This window comes from Centropristis striata, chromosome 7 (genome assembly GCF_030273125.1).
Source record: "Centropristis striata isolate RG_2023a ecotype Rhode Island chromosome 7, C.striata_1.0, whole genome shotgun sequence".
Classification (NCBI taxonomy): Eukaryota; Metazoa; Chordata; class Actinopteri; order Perciformes; family Serranidae; genus Centropristis; species Centropristis striata.
In genome coordinates this window covers 14,062,948-14,089,954 of record NC_081523.1, presented here as the reverse complement: position 1 = coordinate 14,089,954, position 27,007 = coordinate 14,062,948, and the positions used below count along the sequence as shown (strand labels likewise).

General features: G+C 41.4%; 2 protein-coding genes across 4 annotated transcripts in view; one reads left to right on the top strand and one right to left on the bottom strand.

The window, feature by feature from the left end:
• slf1 (SMC5-SMC6 complex localization factor 1) overlaps positions 1-562 on the bottom strand; it is a 35,208-nt gene extending 34,646 nt beyond the window's left edge. For 2 of the 3 annotated variants that reach the window (XM_059336917.1, XM_059336920.1), the window contains exon 1: positions 137-562. The gene's annotated coding sequence lies outside the window, so the exon portion shown is untranslated. Of the gene's footprint in view, positions 1-57 lie in introns of all 3 variants that reach the window. The other variant, XM_059336918.1, reaches the window with a different exon arrangement.
• The window catches only part of kiaa0825 (KIAA0825 ortholog), a 120,987-nt gene continuing 94,540 nt past the window's right edge, over positions 561-27,007 (top strand). The window contains exons 1-9 of the mRNA XM_059336916.1: positions 561-1,043; positions 5,092-5,245; positions 12,754-12,916; positions 13,315-13,488; positions 14,523-14,699; positions 14,946-15,270; positions 24,540-24,707; positions 26,210-26,295; positions 26,641-26,898. Of these exons, the coding sequence (XP_059192899.1) occupies positions 5,115-5,245; positions 12,754-12,916; positions 13,315-13,488; positions 14,523-14,699; positions 14,946-15,270; positions 24,540-24,707; positions 26,210-26,295; positions 26,641-26,898 (1,482 nt within the window). The 5' untranslated portion in view covers positions 561-1,043; positions 5,092-5,114. The remainder of the gene's footprint in view (positions 1,044-5,091; positions 5,246-12,753; positions 12,917-13,314; positions 13,489-14,522; positions 14,700-14,945; positions 15,271-24,539; positions 24,708-26,209; positions 26,296-26,640; positions 26,899-27,007) is intronic.

The following is a 27,007-nucleotide window of genomic DNA, read 5'->3' as shown; positions in this document are numbered from 1 at the left end:
GTATGAATTGCTTTTAATGACCTTGCACCTTGACAACCTCTGGGTTCACTAAATTACCAAAAATATGCTTTGGTTCTTCTTTGTTCACCAGTATTCAATTCCCAGTTGTCATGATCACATCTGACTCATCAGGTACCTTTCCTCACACCACTGATGGTGATTCCTAGTCCTCCCAGTTACGTACAGGCGCGCCAAAACTCTGACACCGACATCCAGTAACAGTCACTTGTACCAGCGTTTGGCTGCTTCTTCCAAAAATATATTCAAACCTCAGGTTGACACATACATGGCGACTTTGATCATGAGTGTTAATAAAAGGTTGCTATGTGTTATAATCCTTCGGGGACATCACCGCCCAAGCACCATGTGTTGACAGCTTGACAGCATAACTAACTATTTTAGAGTGGGGAATATTCTTCGTATAGGAGTGTGTTTTGTATGCATAAGCAACGTTTACATGACTACACATTCACCTGAGAAGACGTACCAAGTTAGTAGTATTGTGTGCCGGGAAAAAGTTTTATTATTGTTCGAAAATCCACGTATATTTCCGTATTAAACAATATTCCCCCCTCATTTGGATTGTCAGTTGGAATCGTCCATTCGAGCGGAAGTTTTCATAGAGCTACTTCCGGGTTGTTGTCACGGACGCTTTCTATCCCCGGAAATAACGACAATAATAACTGGATATCATAAAGGCACTGATTGATTAACGGGGGCGTTTAATCGATCGATAACGACAACGTGATTTCCGACAGAGAGGCTGGTCATGAAACCGCACTGCTGTTAACAAAAAACGGCTCAGTAAACGTACAGTGACAGCGATAGATAGATAAGCTTCCAATCACAGTAGCGTTGGTTTAATGATATTAACCAACGTGGGGGCACATTTGCTGTTCAGTTGTCGTGGTTTATCGTTTTGTTGCAGCTACTTATACCTGCCGTAGACACATGTAAGCAGTAAGGGACTGCTCCCTTCTGCTTCCTCACATGTAATGGACTGACATTAAAAAAAGAGACGAAGATAAAGGAGCTTGTGAAAGGTAAGATACACTCATGTATGTGTTGTCGCTCAAAGTAGCACTGTATCAGATACAGATAGCACCTACGGTACTACAGGTGCCATATTTAGTAAAGGTACACATAACCTGCCAAAATCAACAAAGCAAGTAGTGTCAGTTATTTCTTACGCAGAGCTGCTGTGGGCTAAAATATGTGTGGTCACATGGCCAAATACCACAACAAGCATGGGTGGTAAGGATGCACGATATTGGAATTTTTTTTGCCTATATCCGATATGCCGATTTTTTTACGACTCATTTGGCCGATTACCGATACCGATATTTTTTTCCCGCACAACTAATATCCACAATCAGTGCAAATTTGGCCAATTTGCCAATTGACATAATGAGTAAACATAACCTGTGTTCACTGGGAACATGTGAACAGTGCAACTGTACAGGAATTAAACCCAAATTGAATAAAAGTACATGTACCTTACAGACTGCTGCTTAAATTCAAATTTAACTTAAAACAGGAGCCCAATATGTGACGGCTCAATCTGCACTGTGCAAACAAAATCACAAAAAGTACAAAAAATATAAGCAGCTTCAGTCCCTAACACTGCATAATTCTATGAGCTACAAACAAGGTGCAACAGAGAGGTGATGTGCACACCATTTATTCAGTTTATTATATTGGCGGATATGGGCATGTTGGCCGATGTCCGATAGTTCATTTTCAAGCCAATATTGGCCGATGCCAATAATATCGTGCATCCCTAATGGGTGGCTTTTATGGACCTAAGGTACTAAATCTAAAAACATATGTTTATTGTTAAGTCAAGTCAATTCAAGTCAAATTTATTTCTATGGTGCATTTATAGACAGCTGAGACGCACCAAAGTGCTTCACATAAAAGTGCATAAAGTGCAGTAAAATACAGGGTTGACAAAGGTAAAAGGAACAAAAAGGGTTAAAGGACATTGCCTGCAAGAGTTTAAATAAAGCAAAAAAAAGAAGGGATCATTTAACACCAGAATATACTAGAAAGGTTAACCAAATGAGCAGAACCATATTGTTTGTTATTGTCAATTGAATCCATTTTGGTTTTAGGCTGCTGGTTGCAGAAAACAAAAAATAAAGAAGTTCAATTCCATTACTATGATAATTTTTATTTTTATTTTTCTGGCACTTTATGTATTCAATTATTAATCAGCAAATCAAAAATGTTATGTAGAAGGTCTGGATGAAAAGCAAGTCAAGGGTTTGATTCTCTCAGTGACACGTTGCTTATACTTTTCAGCTTATATTTGTGGTTTATACCTGAAGATACTAGAAAAAATCGGTTATAATTTAAATAAAATGTTAACAAATATTAGTCTGGTGCTGAAATCCTTATTTATTTATTAATTTGTTTGTTTTTTCCTCTATTGTTTTATATTGTATTATCGTAAATTGAATACCTTTGGGTTTTTGACGGTTGGAAAAAAAATAAATAAGATGAGTTCACTCAAGGGTCTATAGTTTGGGTATTTTCCAGCAGTGCTTTACTACAGACTAAAATATTGACATTTATTGATCATGCACATAATTGTTAGCTGCAGCCCCATTGAGCACTCTGCATCTTTGCAGTGTATGATGTATTGATATATTTACTCTGTATCCAGCCAATAAAACCTTTATGTTTATATCAGTTCTACAACCACTAAATGCATGTTTGGGATAGGTTTATTTAAGTTTACTGAAATCATGACAGTTGAGATGCAATAAGCTACACAAAATGAGCTGCTCCAGTGTGACAATATTGTCTTGTTTTTCAATAGTTGTAATTGACCCATTGCTCAGGGTACTTTAATACTGTTGAATGATGACGATTATCCCACAAAACCACAATAACAAGTAATACCAGGATTAAGTCATGTATTATTCATTCCCTCAGTGCAGGCTAATCACATGGGCATTTGTTATGATGATGCAAAGTTGTTGCGCCGCAATTTCTGAACAGTCTTGCACAACATATTTTAAGAAGATATTATGTGCACTTATTTCCCTGTAGTAAAGAAAAAAGTGACCAATATATTTTAACAAGATTAGTGCCTTCTGAATTGAGCAGAACTATCAGTATATCATATCTGATGAGACTAAAGCCCATCACTAAGCAGACAGGACTTATTGGAAGGAACAGAATCAGTCAAAGGCAGTGCAGTATAGCAGGACCACACGGTTGCACAGTAACAGTGAAGCCATGCTCCCCCCCTGGGCATGCATTAGATAGTTCTCAGCAGTATTGTGATCTTAGAATATGCACCTATTTAATTTATCATGTTTCCTTTACAGCAGACTGCTAGGTACCCCCTTTAAAATAATGTTGACTTTAACTTGACATGCTCTAAGTGGCTTTAAAGCGACGGCCTGGGGGACGTACTGCTAAATATTTCAGGACAAACTCATTACTGTAAATGGGCCTGTGTGTTAGCCTAGCTGGGGTAGACAGGGAGCAGCAAGAGAGATAGGACAGTGATGTGCGTGTGCATGTGTGTGTGTTTCTTTCTTCCCTTTTTCTAATAGCTGTGGAGTGGATGTCTCAGGCAGGCAGCGTCTCATCGCCTGGCCCAGTTGTCCCTGTTGCAACACTGTGAAACACACAGGGGCTCCTACAACATCTGCTTTGTAAAGAGCTAATGACAAGACAATGGAGACCGGATGATTTAAAGTATAGTACTAATGAGGCCCTGTGAGCTGCTTGGAGAATCCTGACACACACTCACTTACATGTACACACTCATGCTCAAGATAACAGATGATATGTTGGCAGACCAGGAGGTAGACACCCAGCGTACATACAGTGTACACATTCAGACCTCCTGTCCATCTGTCTGTCTGTATTTTATACCCTTAAAGAAGAGTGTGGTGTAGACAGCACACACAAAAACAGACAGTATTCAGAATCACACACACACTGTCTGGCTCAGCCCTAATAATTACAGTGTTGAATTCCTAATCCATGGATTTAAAATTTTATTCCCTTACAGCAATGGCTGCGTATAGACCCCTTCTCAGACAGTGGCGCAGAGGGAGCGTGATGATGAGGGGAAACAGTAAGAGAAGAAGAGCGGGAGAAATAATAAAGGACAAGCTTAACTGGTGAGGCTGTCAGCGGAGGAAAATAATATTTGTCCAGCTGGACAGGCCTCCCTTTGTGGAGGCTAAATGAATGTTGAGCTTCCTGTCTGCCCTGTCAGGGAGACTGGCATAGACTGTATGAAGCAGCGAAGAAGCGAAGCGGAGTGTGGGGAGCTGTTTGGAGTTTGACAGGGATTATTAAAATCAGAGCAGATGACGAGGAAAGGGGCGAGAGGCGGAGTGTGAGAAAGCCAAATTGACACAGACACTCTCCATTACCTTCCACTTGACTCGCGTTGATGACAATGTTGATATGAGACCCAGCAACGCGGCACCGGCGTGGGATTGGCTGTTAGCATGAGCGTTAAGCACCACAGGGTAGGGGGGAGGCCCTCAGTTGCGGCAGAGACGTAAGGAGATGAGTTGTTTATTTAAAGCCTTGACTGAAGAGCATCTCACCTCATTGTTTATTTATTTGGTCTGTTTTTTGTTGGGTTTTTTTGCTTTGTTAACTCACTGTAGTGTCAGTAGGTGGAAATGGTTAGAGGCTGAGGCAATGCATTTTGATCAGGGGTCCTCCACTGCAAATGATTGTCAGAGGAAAGAGGAGGGGGCTGGGAGAAACTGTTTTTGTTGATGATAAGCTTCCTTTTGTTCCAGGTGTTTCAGGTGCAATTGATTTGCGCCTCCTAATAAGACTCCTGTTTGAGGAAATATGAAATTATTATAGTCCACATGACTGTGTGTGTGCGTGTGTACGTATTGTGGATGTGTGTTCAGTTTCTTGACAGACAGCTGTGATAATACAACACTCCAGATCTCTGTTATTTGGTGTCAGCCTAAATTGTTGATTTAATCCTGACACCAGGGCTGCCTTTCTCATTATTTTGCTTTATGAACTGGTACATGTCATGTGGAGTGTTTCTAATCTTATACAGTAAGGTCCTCTCTCTCTTTCTCTCCATAGCTCCTGTTTCCCTGCAGAGCAGCATGGAGTGGCCAGGGGATTTTCCTCAGGATCATGCCTTTGTTGAGCTGCTGGTTCCAGGGGTTTCCAGTGAGCAGGACTTTGAACAGCTCCTAAAAGACACAGAGGAGAAACTCAATCTCAATGCCAACAGGTCAGTCAGAGTAGTAATAACATCAGCACAAAAGTGCCCCCTTGAAACTTTTCATCTTAAATTAGAACAGTTCTGTCCTTCAGAGCTTTATCACTTTTCTATGACTTTCAGTTGTCCCCAATAACTTTTGCATCACTTTAAGACTTTAAACTTCATAATGTCAAAGACAGATTGAAATTAAGTACTGTCCCAGCTGACAAAGGCGCCCCAAATAAGAAGACATGGATGTGACAGTAAAGTTTTTAAAGCAGACTGTTTTGAGAGATTATTTCCTGGAATGGCCTTCCATTTCTTACTGTGAATCTCAGGTGAATGACAGGCAGTGAAGCACAATATAATGTGCAATTTAGTATGTACAGTAACTGTGACAAATCTTTCTATATACCTTGTTGGATTATATTAGTTGTCAGAAAATGTTCACATCTGTGGAAATTGTTATTCATACTGTACAAAGATTAAAGGCTCTGATTTCTTTATGCCGACATTGTGCAAACATTGGCAGGAATATTTTATAGAGAAGAATGACCTGCATGGTTGACGGACAGAAAAAACACCAGTAATACTTTCTTTTTCTTTTGTTCTTTTTTTTTTTTTTTACAATGGTAGCAATGTGAGCAGTGTTCCCGAGGTAGAAATATGAAATCAGAATTATAAGCTGAAAGGCTGCCTCCATTTTTTCTCTTCTGTTTCATTTCCTCATTCTCTCTCTGACACTGCACAAAGTAATCATGTCGATCTCCTGACTGAATGTGTCCAATTTATCAGTCACATTTGGAATAACTTCATCAGTATGTAAAATATAAATTCATACAGGTTTCATACAAAGAACTGAAATTTTTGAAAATGCTTAATTTTGACCATTATGTTTCTAGGAATATGCTTGACTTTGAGTATACTCCACGTAAAATGCTTGTTTCATCGAGTCATGTAAACCAAAGTTATTTTCTTTCGACTGCTTCTTCATAACTGTTTGTCTCCTGATGACTCACAAAAGACAAGACAATAGGTCCTCTGTTGATCCCTTACTCTGAATAATCATGACCAAAACATACAATTAAAGTTAACAGCTGGTACAATAGATTCATATACATTGCTTGCTGTGTCTATCATTTAATTCTGTAAACTCAATGTTTTGCAGTTGCAAACATAACACCTTAGATGTGGTGATAAATGTTTCAAAGGCTCAGACATTTTTGGTTTAGGCACATTGAAGCTGTACAGAGTTGTTTGTGAAAATGCCTGGTATCAAATTCATCACAGCATTGACCCTTTCATATAACATACAGCGACATTCGTTTTCAACTGAAAGAAATCCCTAATTTCAGCTATGTCGGCTTTCTGCTAATTAGAATAAATGGATTACGTGAAACCTGGAAACACAGCTACCAAACTACAGAGAAAAAAATTTCTTACAGACCATTTACTTGATATTCATTACAAAGACCTATGACGGGTAAAGTGTCACTGTGGCAGCAGTGCGTATTCATAAAGAGACCATTATCAAACTTTAAGAATTATCTTACAATGTTCCTAAAGATTTAGGGTCAAGCATTTGATGACATAAACTGAAAGGAGATTCTGTGTTGGTGGTCCAATTTAATTAATTATTGGAACAGTCCTGTCATTTTGTGCTGTGGAAGAAAATGTCGCAACTTAAATTAGATTTTTTTTTTCCCGTCAGTGCACTGTCACCGAAGACTGAAATATAGACGGCTGTCAATGATGGCAGACGGGAATAGTTGGAAAGCACAAATAGACTGATAAAGAGACCGACATGGAGGAGGGCTGAGAAGAAAAAGAGAAATCTATATTTCAGGTCTTTTATCGTTTGTGGCGTTGTGAGGCTGAGGGCAGATGATGAAGGACAGGCTAAATGTAGCAAGTGAACAAAGCCTCACTCTGGCACCATTAGAGTCTGGGACTCATCCTTTCCTCACGCTCTCTCTCTCTCTCTGTCTCCCTCCCCTTCTCTCTCTTTCTTTCCTTCCTCCTTCTAAATGGGAACATAATAATTGAAGATTCCACATCTTGAAACGAAAACCCTTGGGTAGGTAATTCAAGGCTTATTACAGAAGGCCGGGCCATTTTTCTGCTTTCTAAGCATTAAAGGGTTATTTTGTGTTCCTGCAGATGGGAGTGGGATAACCATTATGAGAACAAAGCATCCAGATAATGGAGAATGGGGCTAAAAATAAGGCAATCCTCCTCTCGCCGTGGGGGACCATTGGTCAGTGTCTGCCAGGCTGCAGCTAACTTCCTCCCAGACTACATCAGGACAGCCCTTTTACTGTCGGGACACATCCAGGCAAACAAAAACTAGCAAGGCCTCTTTTTTTCACCTCAACCAGGGTGGGCTGCAGCCATGTACACACCCACACACACATCCACAGCTCACTTACCTGCTGCCTAATTGACTTATCAGTGTCTGAGACAAATTACGGAAGTGGAGGAAAGGAAAGGGAAGCCGAGAGATAGAGGAGACAGAGCTGCCCACACCAACCTGTTTATGGGTCAAAGTGACTGGCCTGCTCCCAGTTCTCAGATGTCAGAGATTTGCCTAAGAGCTGCACCCTAATTGAAGGAGATTAAGATAGGCTGACAACGGAGCTGGCTCCCCCAAATTGAAATGCTGTAATCCATTAGTTTTCATCAGATGGGACAGTGGCGTGGTTCAGGATCGGGCGTGGAGTGCGGCCGGGGAGCTGTGGGCTACCAGGAAAAGACCTCTAATGAAGTGTCAGCACAGGCCTGGGGACTGCAGACAGGCCTCTTGTTTCACACTGGCAAGGCAAATGGCTCTCACTAGTCGCCTGCCAATCTTGATCAGGGTACTATATCAATACCTTTAATTTTTATTCTGTGTATGTGTGTGAATGCTTCTGATGATCAGGATTTAGTGTGTGTGTATGTGTGTGAAGCAGGTGGAGTTGAAAGCCTGCCACAGTAAAATATCGTGCAGGGTTCCTTCCCAGTGAACAAAAATACTGATCTGTAGTCCTTGCAGTATGTAGCTGATTTTGTGTTTAGCTGTGCGTGACACGTGTGTTAAGTTAGTATATCAGCTGTATCGGTTCTCTGGTATCATCGGCTGGGCCGGGTGGCTGGGGGGTTGAGGGCTGAGGGCACTAAGTGGGCGACAGGCTGGGCCAGGACGGGATCTGTTTTCAGCCTGTTCATTCAAGCCCATTCACTGCTTTCCCCCTCGCAGAATGGGGCCCTTTGATGGAGGAGATATTTAGTTCTCAGGCGGCTGGTTTGGCACTGACTGGAGCTGGGGCTTATTTGAAAGGGATCTTCCTGCCCCCGTTGCCTCCAACCCCCCACCTCCTGTAGGCGAGCAGAGGGGAGCGGAGCGCGACAGACAGACAGCCCCACAGCAGCCCACCCACACTAAATTAATTCTGACAAGGAACTTAAGATAACGTCAAAGCGCTGACTAATCGCGGGATTGGGTTTCTGTAAGTCAGGGAGCTGTGAAATGTGCCATCATATCTAATAAAAGACCTCCGGTTGTTCCCTTTCTCTCACAGCAGTGGTGAAGGTTGGGGGGGTTGTGCGGCTGCGGTGTCGACTGTCTAGCTAGACCGGTCTGAAAAACAATTAGATTTCACTTCAGCACTGGAAGTACAAGTGTGTGTGTGTATGTGCATGTCAGTTAGAGTAAGATGATTGACATGTTTGTCAAGAGGCCTAAAGAATCCTTCCCTCCCAGTTTCCTCTGACTCTTTTCTCATTCTCTGGGTCTTTTGTTGAGTTCTGCTCCGGCGTTTTTGCCATTACGGGTTCGTCCATTGTCGTCTTTACTCAGATAGTTGAATGGTTTTATTTTCTGTGACTCCTCTGTTTTCTGCCCATTTTTACCTTCCTCTGCTCTCATTCTCTTTCTGTCTCTTTCCTCGGCGTCTGAGCTGCTGGCAGTAGAAGTCATCAGGTTCGGAGCTAATCCTGCCAAGTTGATTAGGCTGCAGGTAGCTTTTACTCCGGCGGGCAAAAGGTCGCAACATTGTAGAGAGCTGGATGGACTTCTTGACACAGACCATCCACATTGACTTTATAACTTACAGCACAAGGCCCTAAGGAGGGGTAATTGAAAGGCGAGAGTGAGGAAAAGAAAATTAGGAAAGTAAGAGTTTTGTGGAGAGAGAAAAGAAAGAGAGAAAAACTGTGGAGGCAAAGCTTGAGAATGTATCTGAAGAGGCAAGCGCTGTTGCTGCTGACATTAGAGAACATTGTTTTGTTGAGAGAAGGCATGAGATGATGGGGAGTGGAACAAGAGAATGAAGCCTAGAAAACAGTCTCCTTCCTGTCTCAGTTCATGGTTTCAAGTCAACAATCTGATGAAATCGACACTGCGCTAACAACTTGAGGAGTCACAGGCTATCAGTGTTGATCTCTATAGGAAGCTTAATAATAAATTAAAAATTCTATTATGAAACTGAGTGACAAGACAGAAGCCATCCAGTTCATATCCATAGCGTGATCTACTTACATTTTCTGTTTTTAATGAACTTCAGAGAGTCGGTAGAAAAGTGAGCTATACAGATGGAAGCCCATTTGAAACCTGCTGTCAATGTGAAGTCCTGGGGTGGAGCCCAGAACGAACATCCATGTTTATGATGTACCATAAACACACATACAGTGCTCCGTGCTGCCATTTAATCTACAGCAGGGTTTCATTACAAGACATGGCATGTGACAAATATCTATGCTGAAAATTAAATTTATCTCCTACTTGTGAACATGTATTTCTTCTCTCTATATTTTGCCTGTGATTTAAGTAAATAAAAAAGAAAGAAAGTGAAAGTGTTGTTGTTTAAGTGTACTTTATCCTGAACTACATTTGCTCAGAAACCCATTGCTATGGGCTCCTTAGAGAAAGCAAATGTCAGAGGTTGCACAAACAAACCAGAATCTTAACAGTCCTTTGTGCTGTTTAATAAAGAAGTATGTATTCATTTTACGCAGAGTGCCATCAGCGATTTTGAGCAACCCTGGTTATACTTTGACCTTGATGAAGTTAGTGAGCTTTGGGAAAGTGTAGTTAAGAGTTGCAGCACTCACACAGTCAACAGTTAAGGCAATATCTTTCCTATACAATGTTCATACAGAAAAAAGAGGAACATGAACAGTAACAAAGAGGAACATGAACAATAACAAATAAACACATACACAAACAGGGTCAAAAAACATGATGAAGGTCAATTTCATTAAGAAATATGAAGGTTCTGCATTTGTGTAACAAATACTACCTGGCATCAAATCACTCAGAACACAAAAACACACTCACTTTATAATCAAAGTTTCTGTCAGTCAGCAAGTTGGTGTCAAGAGAATAAAGTGAGATGCATCATCTGGCCTGCCTAAAGAAGAAGAGACAGAGGAAGAGATAGTTAAAGAGAGAGGGAACGATAGCATTAGGCAGCGTTCAACCTAGAGGATAGCGGTTTGTAACAGTCTATAACATTTTATCCCCTTGCGTTTTTCCCCTCTGAAACGAAAGTGTGTCAGATTGAACGGTTATTTAATGTGTTGCCATTGTAAGACATCTGGATGCGTTCATGGCCCAGGAGCAGGCAGGAGGCAGTTTATAGACCTGCGTTAGGGGATGAGCTGTCTGAAATGGCACTTTGGCTCTGTGTCATGTATGCTTACACACACACACACACACACACACACACACACACACACACACACACATACACACACACGTTCCAAGTTTGGAAGACAAGATATGTAGTTCTGCAACTAATTAATATTCCTTTGAATATTTGATTAATCATGATAAGTCATATATGAAATGTTGTGACAAGTGTTCATTTCAAATTCAAAAGGACTAAAGTGATGCATTAATTCAACCTTATTCTGTTATTTGATCTGATCATCAGAACTGAAATTCAGAAATTTGTTTTATTTTATTTTCTTGATGGATTTTTTTGACCAACCGATTGATTGCCTGCACGATTTTATAATTTCAGTCCTACTTTTACTGTATGTGCACACACATATTCAGGCAAACAAACACACAATCAAATGTATACACAATGACAGCATTCACAACACCATAACATGTTTAATTATGCAGGTATGTTGGCTTGCGCGCACACACACACGCACCCACATTTACATATACTCACACACTGTTTTACATGGCCAAATATATATGCATTGATTTGCATGGAAATGACTGAACATGTCGAGCCCAAAGATGTCATTTCTAATCTGTCATATTAAAGGGGAAACGGAATAGCTGATGCAGTCTGTTAAAATCAAAAGGGCTGTGTGTGTGTGTTTGTGTGTGTATGTGTGTGTGTCAAGGGGAAGAGTAAGACGTGAGACGGCAAGAAGCGTGTGTCTCAGATGCCTGCCGATGCCTGTAACACCACTTCACACCAGATGCTTAGCACACACTCACACACTGATATATCGATGTCTGTGTTCATTACTGTTGATGCTTCTGTATCTGTCTTCTCACGGTACGGACACTGAATGAGAGTGAGGCAGAGCTAAACATGATGTGGTGTGTGGGTCTGTGTGCATGTTTAATATGGTGTCTATGATTTTCATATGACTGTAATGTGGCTTGTTGTATGTATTGTTCATGTGTTCTTGTGGTGCAGCAGCAGTGTACTAAAGCCACTGTCCCAGCAGATATTGACAGTTAAACACTTTGTCCTGGGTAAGGGAAGAGTTTAAATTAAGGAAAATTTTTGGCTGGGCTGGTACACATGGCATGTAATATCAGATGGATCAGCTCCCATTCCAAACCAGTAAAAGCGGTCAAATTTTAACAAAAAATACTGTAAAATTGAGACTAAATTTGGTTTAAAATGTAATCTTTCTTCATATTGTATTCTATGTATTAACATTTATTTTTGCTGTGTGCTCCTACTCAAAGCTTGGGATCTTTTTTTCGTAGTCCATAGCTCTCACACAATATATACATTCATGGAAAAATTATTAGACCACTTTTTTTCTTCAATTTCTTGTTCATTTTAATGCCTGGTACAACTAAAAGTATATTGAGTGGACAAATATAATGATAACATCAAAAATAGCTCATAAGGAAACCATGGAAAATGGTTAGATATCGGCTCTTAAATTAAACTCTTACAAGCTATTTTTGTTGTTCTCATTATATTTGTCCAAACAAATGTACTTTTAGCTGTATCAGGCATTAAAATGAACAAGAAAGCAAGGTGAAAACAAAGGTGGTAATACAGATAGTGGAAATAACACATTATATAGATCCATTACACACAGAATGAAACATTTTATGTCTTATTGTATTTAATTTCTTCTTTGAGTTTTGAGTTTATTTATTTAAAACAGGGACAATACATATTAATGAACATATACATGTAAATATGCAAGATTATAGCCAACAGCTAATTTCCATCCAACTATATGCACTCAATTCTTGGTTGGGGCTGTTTGACTTGAACTGGAAATTGACTTTTTCATGATATTCTAATGTATTGAGATGCACCTGTATATCCACTTTCTCTCAGTATTGAACAGCAGCTAAAGGAGCTCCAAGCCAAAATGGGAGACTCCCGGGATCGTCCGCCGAGCCCTTCCGAGTGCCTGCAGTGGTTCAATCTCAGAGCGCAAAACTGTTTCAAGCCTGTTACCACGGGACATCAGGAGCTCATGGACTTCTTCAGAGCTTTGGTAATATATGAGGGTGATAATGACACTGACTGATGGTGAAGATAATGATAATAGTACTATTTATTTAAAACATTTCAGAGATTAAAAAACAAAACACAAAAACTGTAAAAATGTTCTAATATGAGAAATCTAGAAGGCTGATAACTGATGGAGGTTATGTCGATCATAATAATGTCACCAATCTGCACTCGTATCGCTGAGATCCCTCAGTTCCCCACTTAATTGACATTCAGTTATTAACATTTAGCTATCTGTTGATCTGCAGCCCTGTTATTAACAAGACCTTCAGATGTAAGAAAACAGCCCTGGATTTGACTGCAAAATATTTTCAAAACTTTTCTATGTTCTGACTTGTAGTCTGTTTAATAAAAATGAATGTCTCCTTCTGTTCTACTCAGAAACATTACCTGGGGTCTGAAGAGGAGGGGAAAGAGGAGGTGACACTCCAACTATTGCTGAATCTGTCTGCCCGGTGTGGAATCTGCTTTCCTTGTACCCCTTCTTGCTCCTCCTCACTGGCTGCCTCTTCCATCCACCTGGTGCATACAGTCAGCGATGACGCTGCTTTAGAGGTAACACATCGTACACTTTTTAATTCAGCTGAAAGGTATCTTACAATATTTAGATAGTTCATGGGTTACTTAATGGATAGTTTGGATGTACCCCATACAACCTTGCTTTAATAAATCCAAACTATCCCTTTTAAAGGATATGTTCAGATTTTTTGCATGTGATTTTAAACATTCACATGACTGTATACAGGTGCATCTCAATAAATTAGAATATCATGAAAAAGTCAATTTCCAGTTCAAGTCAAACAGCCCCAACCAAGTATTGAATGCATATAGATGGACATACTTTTCAGAGGCCAACATTTCCATATTAAACATACTTTTTAAAATTGGTCTTTTGTAATATTCAAATTTTTTGAGACACTAAATTTTACCTCTTCATTAAATGTAAGCAGTAATCATTATAATTAGAAGAAATTAAATAAATTAAGACATTAAATGTTTCATTCTGTATGTAATTGATCTATATAATGTGTTATTTTCACTTTTTGAATTGATTTACTGACATTAATACACTTTTCTAAGATATTCTAATTTATTGAGATGCACCTGTATGTAGCATTATTGCTCATTGTAACTGTTTATGCTTTTCATAGTGGCCTCAGAAACACCCATTTCTGAAGCAATTTCACACAGACCTTGTTCTGTATAAAAGTGCCTTCTCTAGCAGTCTGAGTTGGTCTAAGCAAATTGGTGTCTTCCAAAGTTAGGGTCTTTTCTGGAACACAGAAAGTGTTTCTTTGCTGAGCTGCAGTGGAGGGATAGTAACAAAACTGCAAAAGAAAGATGCTTAAACTATTGATTAAAGTGCATGTGCGTTTTAACAGAAAAGTAAACCTATAATTTAATCCAAAGTGTAATTCTGCAGTGTATGTAAGCTAAAATAAAGACACACTTATATGCTACACTTGTTGTATACCTGAGTTATGGCACTGTTCATTGCAAATATTATTTATTTAGATGCCCTCTCAATGTGTTGCTATTGATTATCAGTTTGCTTTGGAACCTTCACTTCATTTCATTATTTCCTTAAGATCCAAGAGGCCTGGGATGATGTACGTCTCCAGCTGCGGCGCCACCTGCTGGACCGGCTGTCTTCCCGTAACCCATATCACCCTGGGCCCAGACATATTCCCGTCCCTGAACGGGTCCACTGTCTCCAACAGCTGTTCTTTCTTTACCCTGAATCTGAGGTGCTCACACATTACCAGGTGCGGCATAATTGTGAAAATGCATTTAAAGATACATAATACATACATTTAAAATTTTGTGTGAAATATTAAATTTCTATTAGTGTTTTAATTTATATGTTAGAGTTTTTCCACCATAGTTTAGTCATGAACTATGTTGCTGTTCTCTTGAATTCCAGATCCACGTTGTGTACTTGCTGTGCCATTATAATACGGTCTATACCAGTGATTTTAGAGTGATATATCAATTTATTTTTACTGATCCAGGGTTTGAGAAGCCAATCTGTGCTGGTTCTTCTCCTCTCCGCCCTGAGCTCAAGCCCAGGCTGTGAGACCGGCTTTGACAGACTGGCTATAGGCTTCCGCTCTGTGGTCCCAGCTCTGACCCAAGCCCTCACAGAGGAACTCCATGTCCTTTCAAGACTAGCAGAACCGCACACTATCCTGAGTTTCCTAAACGCGGCCTACCTAAGCACTCTGGCCCGAGAACTGACCTCCCAGATGGAGAGAGAATGTGAGACGGCCCTGAGGGACAACACCACACTCAGCAGCAAAATCAAGAAATATTCAGCTCGGTCCCGGGCAACTGTAGGTAAGTGGTCCTTTGAAATATTTTTAAAATTTACTCCTTCTGCTCTCCGATTTATTTTTCTCTCTTCCCTACACGTGGGTTAGTGGTTATAAGTACCTTACAGCAGTTTTTTCCTTCCATTCTGTCTTCTTTACTCTATTCCCGCTTCTCCTTATTACCAAATAAAGGCTAACTATTTTTTCTCTCTCTCCTCTCAATTTATACTTTTCTGTTACTTTCCAACTGTTGTATTGTGTGATTTAAGCCAGAGCCAAGGCCTCTGTAAGTGATTGTCAGTAACTGCTGTTCCCATTGTAATTGCTTTCTTTTTTACTGCCCTCATTCCCGTCTGCCTCACTTTCCTCTTTTCCAACAAAAAGAGACGAGCAGCATTTCAAAGGCCAAGGCTTCTTTTGAAACTACTTCTAAAACTATTTACCGCATAGTTTATCTATGACTGTGATGAGTCCTGATCCCAAGAGAGGTCCGAGACATATCCAAGGTTTGTCGACATTGTGTTTAAACCATAGTTAATTCACCCATTCACCCTCAACCTGAGGCAATATGTACTGTGTCATCTTGGAGAATGTTTTCAATTAAGTTGTTAAACAAAGCTCTGCTGTCCTCTTTAATGGAATTCAATAAAATACAGATCTAAATCAAGTTTATTTAAAAATAACAAGGGCAGAGAAGTAGCGGCACCCAATCTCATGACCTTAAAGTGGAATTTATCAATCTTAACCTTTATTTTTAAGCAGCAATACAGCCATGAGAGGGTTGGTACAAGGTTCATTCTCTCAATCGATATTTGAGAGAAAAAAAACATGGTGAAGTACTTTGATATGTGTCACTAATGTTTTATTGCCATGGAGCAGACAGTGATGTTATACACTGAGACAAGAGAAGAGACCTTCACACAGTGTCACTTTTGATACTTAATTCCCCCTATATTGCCTTTGTTTGCTTCATATTGGCCTATTTGCAGCTTGCTAAGGGTAAAGCTTCACAATAAAAAAAATGTAAAGTGTGTGAGCCATTGTTTACTTTTTCAAAAATGGTGCACATGTCAGCTTCCCTGCGGAACGGGGAGAAGAGTGCTTTTACATCTGCCATTCTTCGATAAACACACCACCAGCCTTGCGTCTTTTTTCTCCCTCCCTCCCTCCATCTCTCTCTTTCCATCTCCCTCTCTGGTTTTTACTTTCCCTCTCCTTAAATGTGAGATGAGAGGAGGCAGCCAGGATAATTGGCCATGCGTCAGTTGGGCTGTTTGATCACGTAACGCGGCGGAGGCTACACACCTACGTGCCGCTCAACAAACCGTCAAATGTAGCACCGGAGGCAGAACACGGCTCCAAAGGGAGCGGGGGACCCGTGCTGTGTAATGATGGTAAAATGGAGCAGTTTTGCCTGTGCTGGTTTTATGTGTGTTTGTGTGTGTGTGTGTGTGTTTGACTATCAGCTGCAACACCGCTTTGAGGGCTACAACTGGGATTACATTTTTGTGTTGTTCATGTTTTAAGTCCCCCCACCCAAAAAGCTCAAGAACTCACATATCCACCACCCTAACGCCCGTGGCTCCTTAAGAGCCAAAGCTCGAACATTAATGCATAATCTGCTTTCACACTTTACTGTCTATACTGTATGCTACGCCCATAATTGTCAAGACAATTATGACAGTGGTGAAAAAAAAAGTGATTCTATTTTCATAAGCATGTATGACTCCTTAGATCTCCCCCTCCTTCCCTGCTGTGTTATTGTTTATTTCTGCAGTAGAGGCAGGCGGTAGGTATATTTTGATAAGAGCCATGCCTGGGAGACTGTGCAGGCTCCCAGGGGAGCAGCGCTGTCTGTAGCATCAGCCACTGTCAAACCACTGAACCATTTAACAGCGTTCACAGCGAGATCTGCCTCCTCTTTTAACCCCACCGACTCAAAGGCAGGCTCTGACATTGTACCTAGACAGATGTGAAGGGTCTCAGCCCTGTTTTTTTCTCTTCCTCTTCTTCTTTTCTCCCCCCTTTTCCTTTGCTCCATCTCTCCGGCGTCCACTTCCCCTCCCTTTTTCTTTTCTTGTCTTTTCCCATTTTCCTGTAGTTTTCCGAGTGTAATGGGGTGAGCAGTGAGACTGGGGAGTGTGCTAGACAGGTTGGCTGGTCAGGAACAATACAGGCTTTAAACCTTACTAACACACCTCACTGAGTCTGCAGGGGAGTGGGTGGACCTCGTGTGTGTGTGTGTGTGTGTGTGTGTGTGTGTGTGTGTGTGTGTGTGTGTGTGTGTGTGTGTGTGTGTGTGTGTGTGTGTGTGTGTTGGATTTTCAGTGAGTCATGTTGGGATAGAACTAAGTGGTCAAAGGTTACATTTTTAGTATGTTTAAAGTGACAGTTCACCCCAAAATCAATAATTACATATTTTTTCTCTTACCTCTTTCAATCTAGATTGTTTTGTTGTAAGTGGCTAAGTGTAGGAAATATCAGCCGTAGAATTCAGCAGAAATGTCTCTTTCCAGAAATCTGATCCTGGTTATAGACCTTGTTGTGAGCACTTTAATGAAGGAACTATTCTTAAAAGAAAATACATGAAATCATATATACGGTAACACAGATATTAGTCACTAACATATCCTTTATTAACATTGAAATAATTTCATGCAAAAAAAAAGCACTTGGCCCCAGTGTAGAAAAACAAACAAAAACCATTTGCTGTGATATAGAAACTGGGTTTGTATCTTTTACTTTTTGTCCTGGTGTGGTGTGGTGTGGTGTGGTGTGGTGTGTTGTGTGTGTGTGTGTGTGTGTGTGTGTGTGTGTGTGTGTGGGAGGCTATGTAGGTGGCTATGCGTGTGTGCATATGTGTTTTCAATCACCTTTGAGCATGTGTCATGTGAACATGTCGACCCATCTGTTTTTGAGTCGATTCTAGAGTGTGTGTGTGTTCGTGTGTGCACTAATTGCAGGCTTACTTAGAAAATTGTGTGATCAAGAGTCATTTAATACCTCCCTTTTAAAAATGCATCATTAAATTACCATATGGCATCAGTAATTTTCATACATATGAATAGGAGATCCGTGTTTTTGTAGGACATCAAAAGCTTTCATTCCAGCGTCTCTGCACACACACACATACAATTTATTCACTAACAATCGACCACAAGGGTGAAGTGGAGGTTGTGAAATGCTGTTCAAACAGTGTGCAACCCCATTCTGATAGCAATGATTTGAATTCCACTTCCACTAATTTCCCCATATGAAGACGTCGGTAGCTCCCTATAGATAAAAAAGGATTGAGTTAGAACATGTATAGCAAGCACATTCACCACCACCGCAGCCCCTCTCCTCGCCCTTTCTGGCTCTTTGAACTCTTTCTTTGAGAAAGCACAGCATTCTATTCAGCGGGGAGAGAGGTTCTGTAGTGACGCGAGATAGCTAGGCTGAGGCTCTGACTGGCATCGGAGGTGCTTGTGGGGATTGAGGCTGCTTGGGAATGGCGTTTGTTAATATTTATTAAGAGCAGCTCCTCACTAGATCATATCTCTGTCTGAGTTTATACACACTGTCAGCCAGGGACGTGCACCTGCATGCTGCCATGTAATTATGAGCTAGGTAGGTGGGTTTGTGTGTGTGTCTGTGTACACGTTAGCATGTGTGTTTGCGTGATGCTTCAGGTTTATGGATGATTCATTTTTATGCCGCTCTCTTCATGTCCTTGTTGATGATGTGAAGGTCTTGTTTAAGAAAGTTACCACACAGAGCAAGTGGTTGTTATAATCTTAACAAGAATAGCTGGGTCTTTCTCCGGTTGTGTTGATGTGTGAGTGTGTCAGTGTTCAATTTCTCCTAATCATGGCTCCAATGAAATCACACAGAAAAATATATTTCATGGCCCTTGAGAATGTGTATTATGCTTGCCATTTATTTTTCTCCTATTTCCTTCGAGTGGTCACAATGGCTTTTGTGTATCACTCTTGAAAAGCTCAAGGATATGAACATTTTCCTGGCACCTTCTATTGAGAAAGCGCAGACAAAAATGGCTGGCTTATTGAGAGCAGCCAGCACTTCGTGATGAAGAGTCAGTGTGATTCGCAGAGGGCTTGAGAACAATAATGCAAACAAGGGCACTAAACAAGTGGGTTTTAATGAAATGCGCCCATCTAGACAATACAATCCTCCGTGTTCTTCATCCAGGCAACTCGGTTCAAGTACGTGGAGGAAGCCACAGAAACCCCTATCTCACTGTCACTGCAATATTCACCACAAAGAGGGTCTAAAACAAAGACTGACACAGAGGAGGACGGAAAAACAACAACATAAAGCAGGTGAAAGTTAGCCTTGCTTCTTTGTCATCACCAAAAAACACACCATCACCACCACACCTCCTTCTTCGTAAGGCAACTTAATTGAGATATCAAATATTGCTACTTTCCCCTTCTGTGAAGGGCAGGTGGCCCCTGCTGTGGCCTGGTTGGACAGCACCCAGGGAAAGGGCCACAAGAGACCAGGGCTTGTGTGCTTTGTGTGCATGTATGTGTGTGTGCATGTGTCAGAGTGTGTATTGGGGAATCGCAGCAGGAGGCTTCCCATAATAATGCTGTCTGAGTGAGCAGTGGGCTGCAACTGACGAAGAGGACCCCAGCTGTCACAGGGCCTAGCGGGCGGTCCACAGTGGCTCATAGCCTCACCACACTCACACACATACGTATACAGAAATACCCCAAGGCACCCACACGACCCTGCTTGACACCCAATGAACACACGAGAAGGCATGGATACACAGAGAACACATGCACAAAAAAGAAACACAGAAGTGCTCAACAGCCATAGCATTACACCCCGAGAGCAAAGCCTCTTGATAAGATGAAAGCGATCCACAAATACACACACATACATGGTTGGTTATAGATCAGAATAGCTCAAAATCCTGGACCCTGTACATAGTCATTCTCTATGGTCCCCTCTCTGCATCCACAGCTGTTTATTCTACTATCTTTATGAGCCCTGCTCACATGAGGGCCCTGTATACCACCCCCCTCTGTCCAATGCCTCTGGACAGGCCCGTTTTGATATTTAAGTCCCTGGGTGTGTTTGTGAACATCTGTATCAATGAGGATCCAGACAGCATACTAAAAAAAGCCGCTGTGGGAGAAACTTTCCAGAGAGTAGTGTTGAGTCATGTTAGGCTGTCAGTTGGTGCTTTGTTTTCACTGCTGCTGCTCTGCCCATAGCCATCCATTTCCAAAGTTATCAGCCTAACAATAAACGTTAATAGAGCAGATCATTTATCAGGCTGACAATGGCAAGCTGAACCTACCAGAAGGTGGAACAGCCCCCTTCTAACCAAAACCTATGAGGTTAGTTGGAACCGGGTGCCTAGCACTAGTTCAATTTTGTTAAGTTGTAGGTCACTATGCCCTATGGTGTTCCACAAGGGTCATGACTTGCTCCCCTTTTATTTAGAGAGCAGCTGTGCAAAGTCTGATGACTTGGCTCAAATTACTTAACTTGAGGCAATGGCAGTTGGGGCTAAAAAGAATACAAGTTTGAAAATGTGTAGAATGAGGAAGATCTATTAGAACTGCTAATGCTAGGATTTGATTTTTTGTGTTAGGAAAAAATAAGAAGATATATTTGGTTTTGCTGCTTTGATTCTGGGTGTTATTTTGGACTCAGATGTAAATATAATAGCCATGTCACATCAGTTAAAACATCTGACAAATAGATGTTATTATTTTTTTCAGGCCTACAAATAGAGGCAAGTCCTACAGCTTCCGCACAAAAACACAGTTATGAAGACATTTCTATCTGTAAATTTCTGTTTTATGAATCGTATGCCATATTTAGAGCAGGTTGAATTTCAGTTTCTATCTAATGAAATCAAATGCTTGCGTCACCGGTGTTGTACAACACGCATCAGCACAAACACGAAAAGCCTGTAACATATTTGGATCACATGATAGGAGGCTGGAGGCCAATTGGGTAGTGTGGTAAGGGAGAGGTAGACCACCCCTCTGATCGGTCTGATTTACACTACAGAGAGACAGAATGAGAGAAAGAGATGAAAATGAGGGACAGAGGATGAGAGAGGTAGAGATGCTGTGCTGGGGAGAAATTAAATCAGTGGCTAAATTATTGCATGATTGCCCATTCCCCAAAGACTTGGGCATCATTTGGTAGAAAGTGTCTAATAATTGGTTTTCGGCCATGTCAGACACATGCAATTCCCCCTACTAATGGCTCTGTTTGGAAGAACTGGGCCTCCTGGGTCAGAGAAGGACAGAAAATAGCCAGACGGCAAAAAGCGCCCTACGCCCTTCTCCCATTTTTTTCCCCCTCTCAGATAAACGAGTGAACAAGAGAGAAAGAGAGAGACACAGAGAAGGGGAGAGATGGCAAGAAGGAGAGAGTGTGTATGTGAGCGAAGAGGAAATGAAGTGGCAATAAGTGCAGCCAAAGGGGAAATGCTCTTCACCGTGAGTTTAATACATCAGACTGGGGATTTGGCAGCCCGCCACACAGCAATTGTTTACCTTTTTGCTCACTGGCTGCATCTGTTCTGTTTTGTAAACGGCACTAAACTATTCGCCCGTAAACACCGGAATCAATAACAACTGCTAAGGGAATTCCCTTATCCCGCCCCTCCCTCTCTTTCCCTCCCTCTCTTCCCCATGTTTTCATCCCTAACCACCACCCCATTCCCTTCCCCCCCATCTCCTCCTGACTCCCCTCTCGCTCTGTTCGCTGCCAGTCAAGAGCAGTGTGTGTGTATGAGAAAGAGAGAGAGAGAGATTGTGCCGTGGAGCCGATGGTGGAACCCACAGGAGAGACAGACAAGGAGAAGACTGATGGCTCGCCAAAAATACCTGCTCTGTTTGTTTTTTCCTTTTGTGTTACATTGTTGTCATTGTTAAAAGCTACAAACTGAGACTGGCCACTGTAGACTTGCAGAGTAGGGTATTTTCAGACACTTTTTCTGACAGTGTTTCTGCTTCATATGAAACATAAAGCCCCCCCGTCCACACACAGTGTTCTGTTTCACACATTTTGTTGAATGACATATTGCTTGACATATGCTTGTTTTCTTTGAGGGCTTCTGATAAGATGTATACTGCTTTTAAGGTTATCACAGTAACCATTGATTTTCTTTTTGTTTATAAGAACATCCTCGCACTATAATGTCATATGGGGGAGCTGTTATATAAACATATTATTTTTTCCCTGCTTTCAGCACCAGCTTTCAGCACCTGTCCTCCCTTATTGATTCTCAGTACATTGACCTTTGGTTGAACTCTTCTGCCTGCTAGTGCCCTTCCTCATTCTGCTCTATGAGACATGCCATGCACTACGCTATATGACACACCTGGGTGCTTTTAAGCACACCCTCTCCATCAACCGACTATGAGAGCCTCCATTTGGCCTCACTGTTGTGACAAAGGTATAATGAGGTTTAGATGGCTGTATACTAGACTGCTATGGCTATAGGGCTATTTGGCTAGGGAGACAACTATAAATACCTATATAGCCTGGGCCGCAAAGCTCATTGAGAGGCTGAGGCAGAGCATTGCTAAACATCAAGGTCATGTGCGACTACTTAGAGTATGAGTTAGTGAGCAAGTGAAACAGTCATAGGGTCACAGGTTGAGGGATTGAATGGTTACAAAGGAGAGAGACAGAGATGATGCTCTGGAAATGGTGATGCTCCAGATGAAGTGGTGGTTAATGGGTGCTATGCTCAGATGAATGCCCAACAGAGGGGTGGGCAGGGGGTGTAGTGATAGCTTTTTAGAGAAGCCACCCGCTCTCCCACTAATGTGTGCCTGTCTCATCCGGTTTGGATTGTTTACTCATGAGTTGTTGACAGTTTTAGTTTTAGTTTTTTTTGAGGCACCGAAAGCTATATTGATTTGCTGGTGACTTCAGAAATAGACATGATTGTTGGTGCGTGCGTGAATGTGCAAGCTGGAGAATGAGGCTGGCACGTGGGTGTCAGCCAGGTCACGCATGTACACATGCAGAGCGAGGTAGTCTCTCTAGCATAGACTCCCACTGGACCCCATTACAGAGAAGCTGCTGAGCTGCAGACTCATGCAGTTTAATCACACACACACACACACACACACACACACACACATGCACACACGCACGCACATGTACGCACACACACTCAAACACACCAAATAATTACACAGCTATTCACATGTGATTTCATACATGCATGCACGCACACTTGCACATAAATACATGTATACACTTAGACTTGCAAACACAAACAAACTTGAGGTCAGAATATATTCCACGGTGACCACAGAGGCTGGTAGCAGTGTGGCAATTATCCTGCAAGACTGACATGTGCAAATGTGTGTAAAAGTGTCTTATACAAATCAAGTTATTCATAATGACCTGCATTACATGCACACAAACACACTTGTGCGCACCCGGCAGACACAAACACACAAACACTCATTGACTCCCCTCATAAACACTCATGTAAACATACACACATGCCTACACACAGAGAGAGTCAAACCTCATGCATGATTAAACCAGGCATCCTTGGGGACAGTGTGTTGTCATATTGTCAGATTTTGTTTAACAATATAGCAAAATTACATTAGGATCCAGAGGCAATAATGTTACAATTATTGGAAAAGGGCCCCCCTCTTCTTTCTTTCCTTCCCAACACTCAATCATCTCCGTGCTTTCAGAGTCAAGGCTAATACTGAGCTCATCCATTCCCAAATGCCTTTGCAGTGGAGGAGCTCATTTAAGCGGACACACAAAAGTATTTGTGCATGTGTCTGGGAGTATGGCAACGCATCTCCCAGCCGCCCATTCTCCAGCTTAATGCGGAACATCCCCCGGGTGATGGCTTTGGCAGCCTCCAAAATGGGAAATCCATATTTGCCGAGGGGGTCATCGGCGGGTTAGGGGGAGAAAAGTTTTGTGCCGAGAGAGAAAGATGTGCATGTGTGACTTCTCGGGGAGCAAAGTTTTGCATATTTTTTCACTGTCTCTTTGTTTATGCTGTGTATTGGGAAAACATGAATGGGTCGATATTTATAAGAGGTGCCGTGCAAAGCAAGACTTGAGGAGGAGGGGGGTGTTTTCTGATGAGTGCATGTAGGTTGGGGTGAAAACCTATTTTCATGAAATTGTTTATTCCTTCACTGAACTATAAACTGTAGTGCAGCTCTAACTCCTCTATCTCTCTGTCAGTCATACATTCACCAGCATATGCTCTGTTTATTTTTCCTCTTTCCTCTTTTTCACATTCTTTTTTTTTCCCTTCAACAGCGCCAATGGAGCTTCCCATGAAAAACAGGAGCTTCAGTTTAACTTCCCACCAGTTGAGGGCATTAACCCAGCTGGCTTGCACACTTCTGGGGTTTGAGAGGACTGTGAGGGAGCTGGTCACGAACATGACCTTCATTGATTGTACAGGAGAGACTCCCAGTGTAAAAGGTACGACTCCATCCGAAAGTATATAAATATTCAGCATGTAATCAGGGCTGCAGCCACTTCTGTGATCATTAATGTCATGTTCTCTTGACTTTTTCTTGGAATTTTGGAAGTCTTCAGAAGAAAAACTGAGAGCTAGTTTACAATTACAATTCAAAACTCGCATGGCACATACTTTAAGGCTCAATATTCTTCAGATCAAATACACTTAAAATTCAACATTTTATAGCCAAAAAATATCAAAATGTATTCCCCACAAGAGTTTTTTTCCTGACAGTGAGCAGCAAAAGGTTCTGAAGCAATGTTTAGAACATCAAGCCGGCAGTTAGGTTTCTCTAAAACTGATCAAACTGATAATAAATAAATAAAATATGTGAATAATCCAAATGACAGTCTTTCTGTGAGTATGATAGGGTTACAGTGGGGGCACTTGTACTCATGACCCCAGTATTTCTTAAACTCTGGCTACAGCCCTGCATGTGTGCCTCTCCTCCAGGCAGTCCAGTTACACCCCCACAAACACACACACATGCACACATTGTAACATGCTCTAGCGAGAAATCTGAGTTGTGTCTGAAGAAATGTTATTTTAGTAGGGAATTATCTCGGGTATTATATAAGCCTTTAGTATCCTTTTCCTCTCTCCCCTTTGAACTGCCGCTGTAGAGATGTTAAATGAAAGCTTTTGGTGCATGGAGTAATTTCCATAAAGGTTACATTTACAAAAACAAGACTTGCAGAAAGGCTCAATTTACAGAGAGGTAAACAGCCTTTAAAGGGCAGTTATCCAAATCATTAATTCCAGGCAATCAAACGGCTTAATTACCAGAAATTCATCAGATGAGCTTAAAGGTCAAAAAGCGATGCGCTTTCTACTTCCTCCTTCTTCCATTCCATGCGGTCTTGTTCGGCTAAATTGCCTCGCCTGGGGTCTCACTCTTCGCCTTCTGATTAGGAAATTGTGGCCTTGATGTTCACGCTTTTTAATTGCAACCCAACCCAACATCCTGTACGCTTGTCTTCACATCACCCCCCTACATTCCCCGGTCTCCCCACACATCCACACAATCTCCCCTCATGGAATAACCCCATATGTGGTTGATGCTATCTGGGTTCAAATCAAATCTAAGCCCCAAATTTAGACTCGTAAAGGCGTCGCCATTAGCATTTACTGCCTTTTTCTGCTCCCTCTGAGGCATGTACAGTTATACTTGGTCACTGGCGGGGGAAAGATGGGAGCAATGTGACCCATATCTGGCTCGGAGTTATATACAGTTACTTTCATGTCACCGCACTTGGCATACAGTCAGGCTTTTAACACATAATATGATGCAGTGTATTATGTGTGATATGGAAATATTCATGCTAAATAATGCATAGATTTGAAAGATGCTACAGGGTAGAACCACATAGCTTTTCATTTAAAAAAAATCTCCATAAGTTTCTGTATCATTGTCTGTCCCTGTTGAATTTTCACTCACATTAAAAACAAATTGGTCATTTAGGTATCTTGAAAAAGAATAAAGAGGATACAGATATGACAACAGATGGGAGGAAATCAGCTGCAGAAACACTTCCACAAACACCAGAGGTAAGCCCCAATTTATCTGTCAGTGAGTTTTATTGACCAGTATTGGCCGGTTAATTTTTCTCTTTTCCAGGTTGATAATGTAAAACATAGTATGTATGATATATATTATAGCTAATATTGTTTAAGAAAGTTATTTGTTTAAGAAAGCAACCTTGTTAATAACTTTCCAAATGGTAATTTTCCCCACAAAATCTTTCCCATTTTAAAAATCCCATATTGGTCGGGCTCTACCCCATTTTATTACATCTATATAAAAGCATTGAAGCTTAATATCATGTTACAAAAAGAAAAATATTATTTTTATTCAGACATTAATTGGCCGTTGGCTCACCTCCTATTTTGCAGGCGCAGGTGCTGGAGTTTGATTGGAGGTCAGCATTTAGCGGGCTGGTCCCCCACATGGCACACTGTGTTAAAGTGGTGCTGGATGATGTTTGTGCCAAGAGTCTACAGCATGAAGAGGCCTTACATTCTTCAGGACACACCTCCGTCACCCTGACCCGTGCTACTGGACACACCGCAGTCACTGCTGGCAACACACAGCTCAGAGAAGATTCCTTCTACAGCCATTCAGAGAGAGAGATTCCCAAAATGATAGCTAAGGTACTCACGGATGGGTACAACAGATTGACACTTAGTCTGTCAATGTTGGTTGTGTGGCTGAGGTTTAGTTTCTCACAATGAAATGTAATTAGTGGTGTCTTGACTCTTG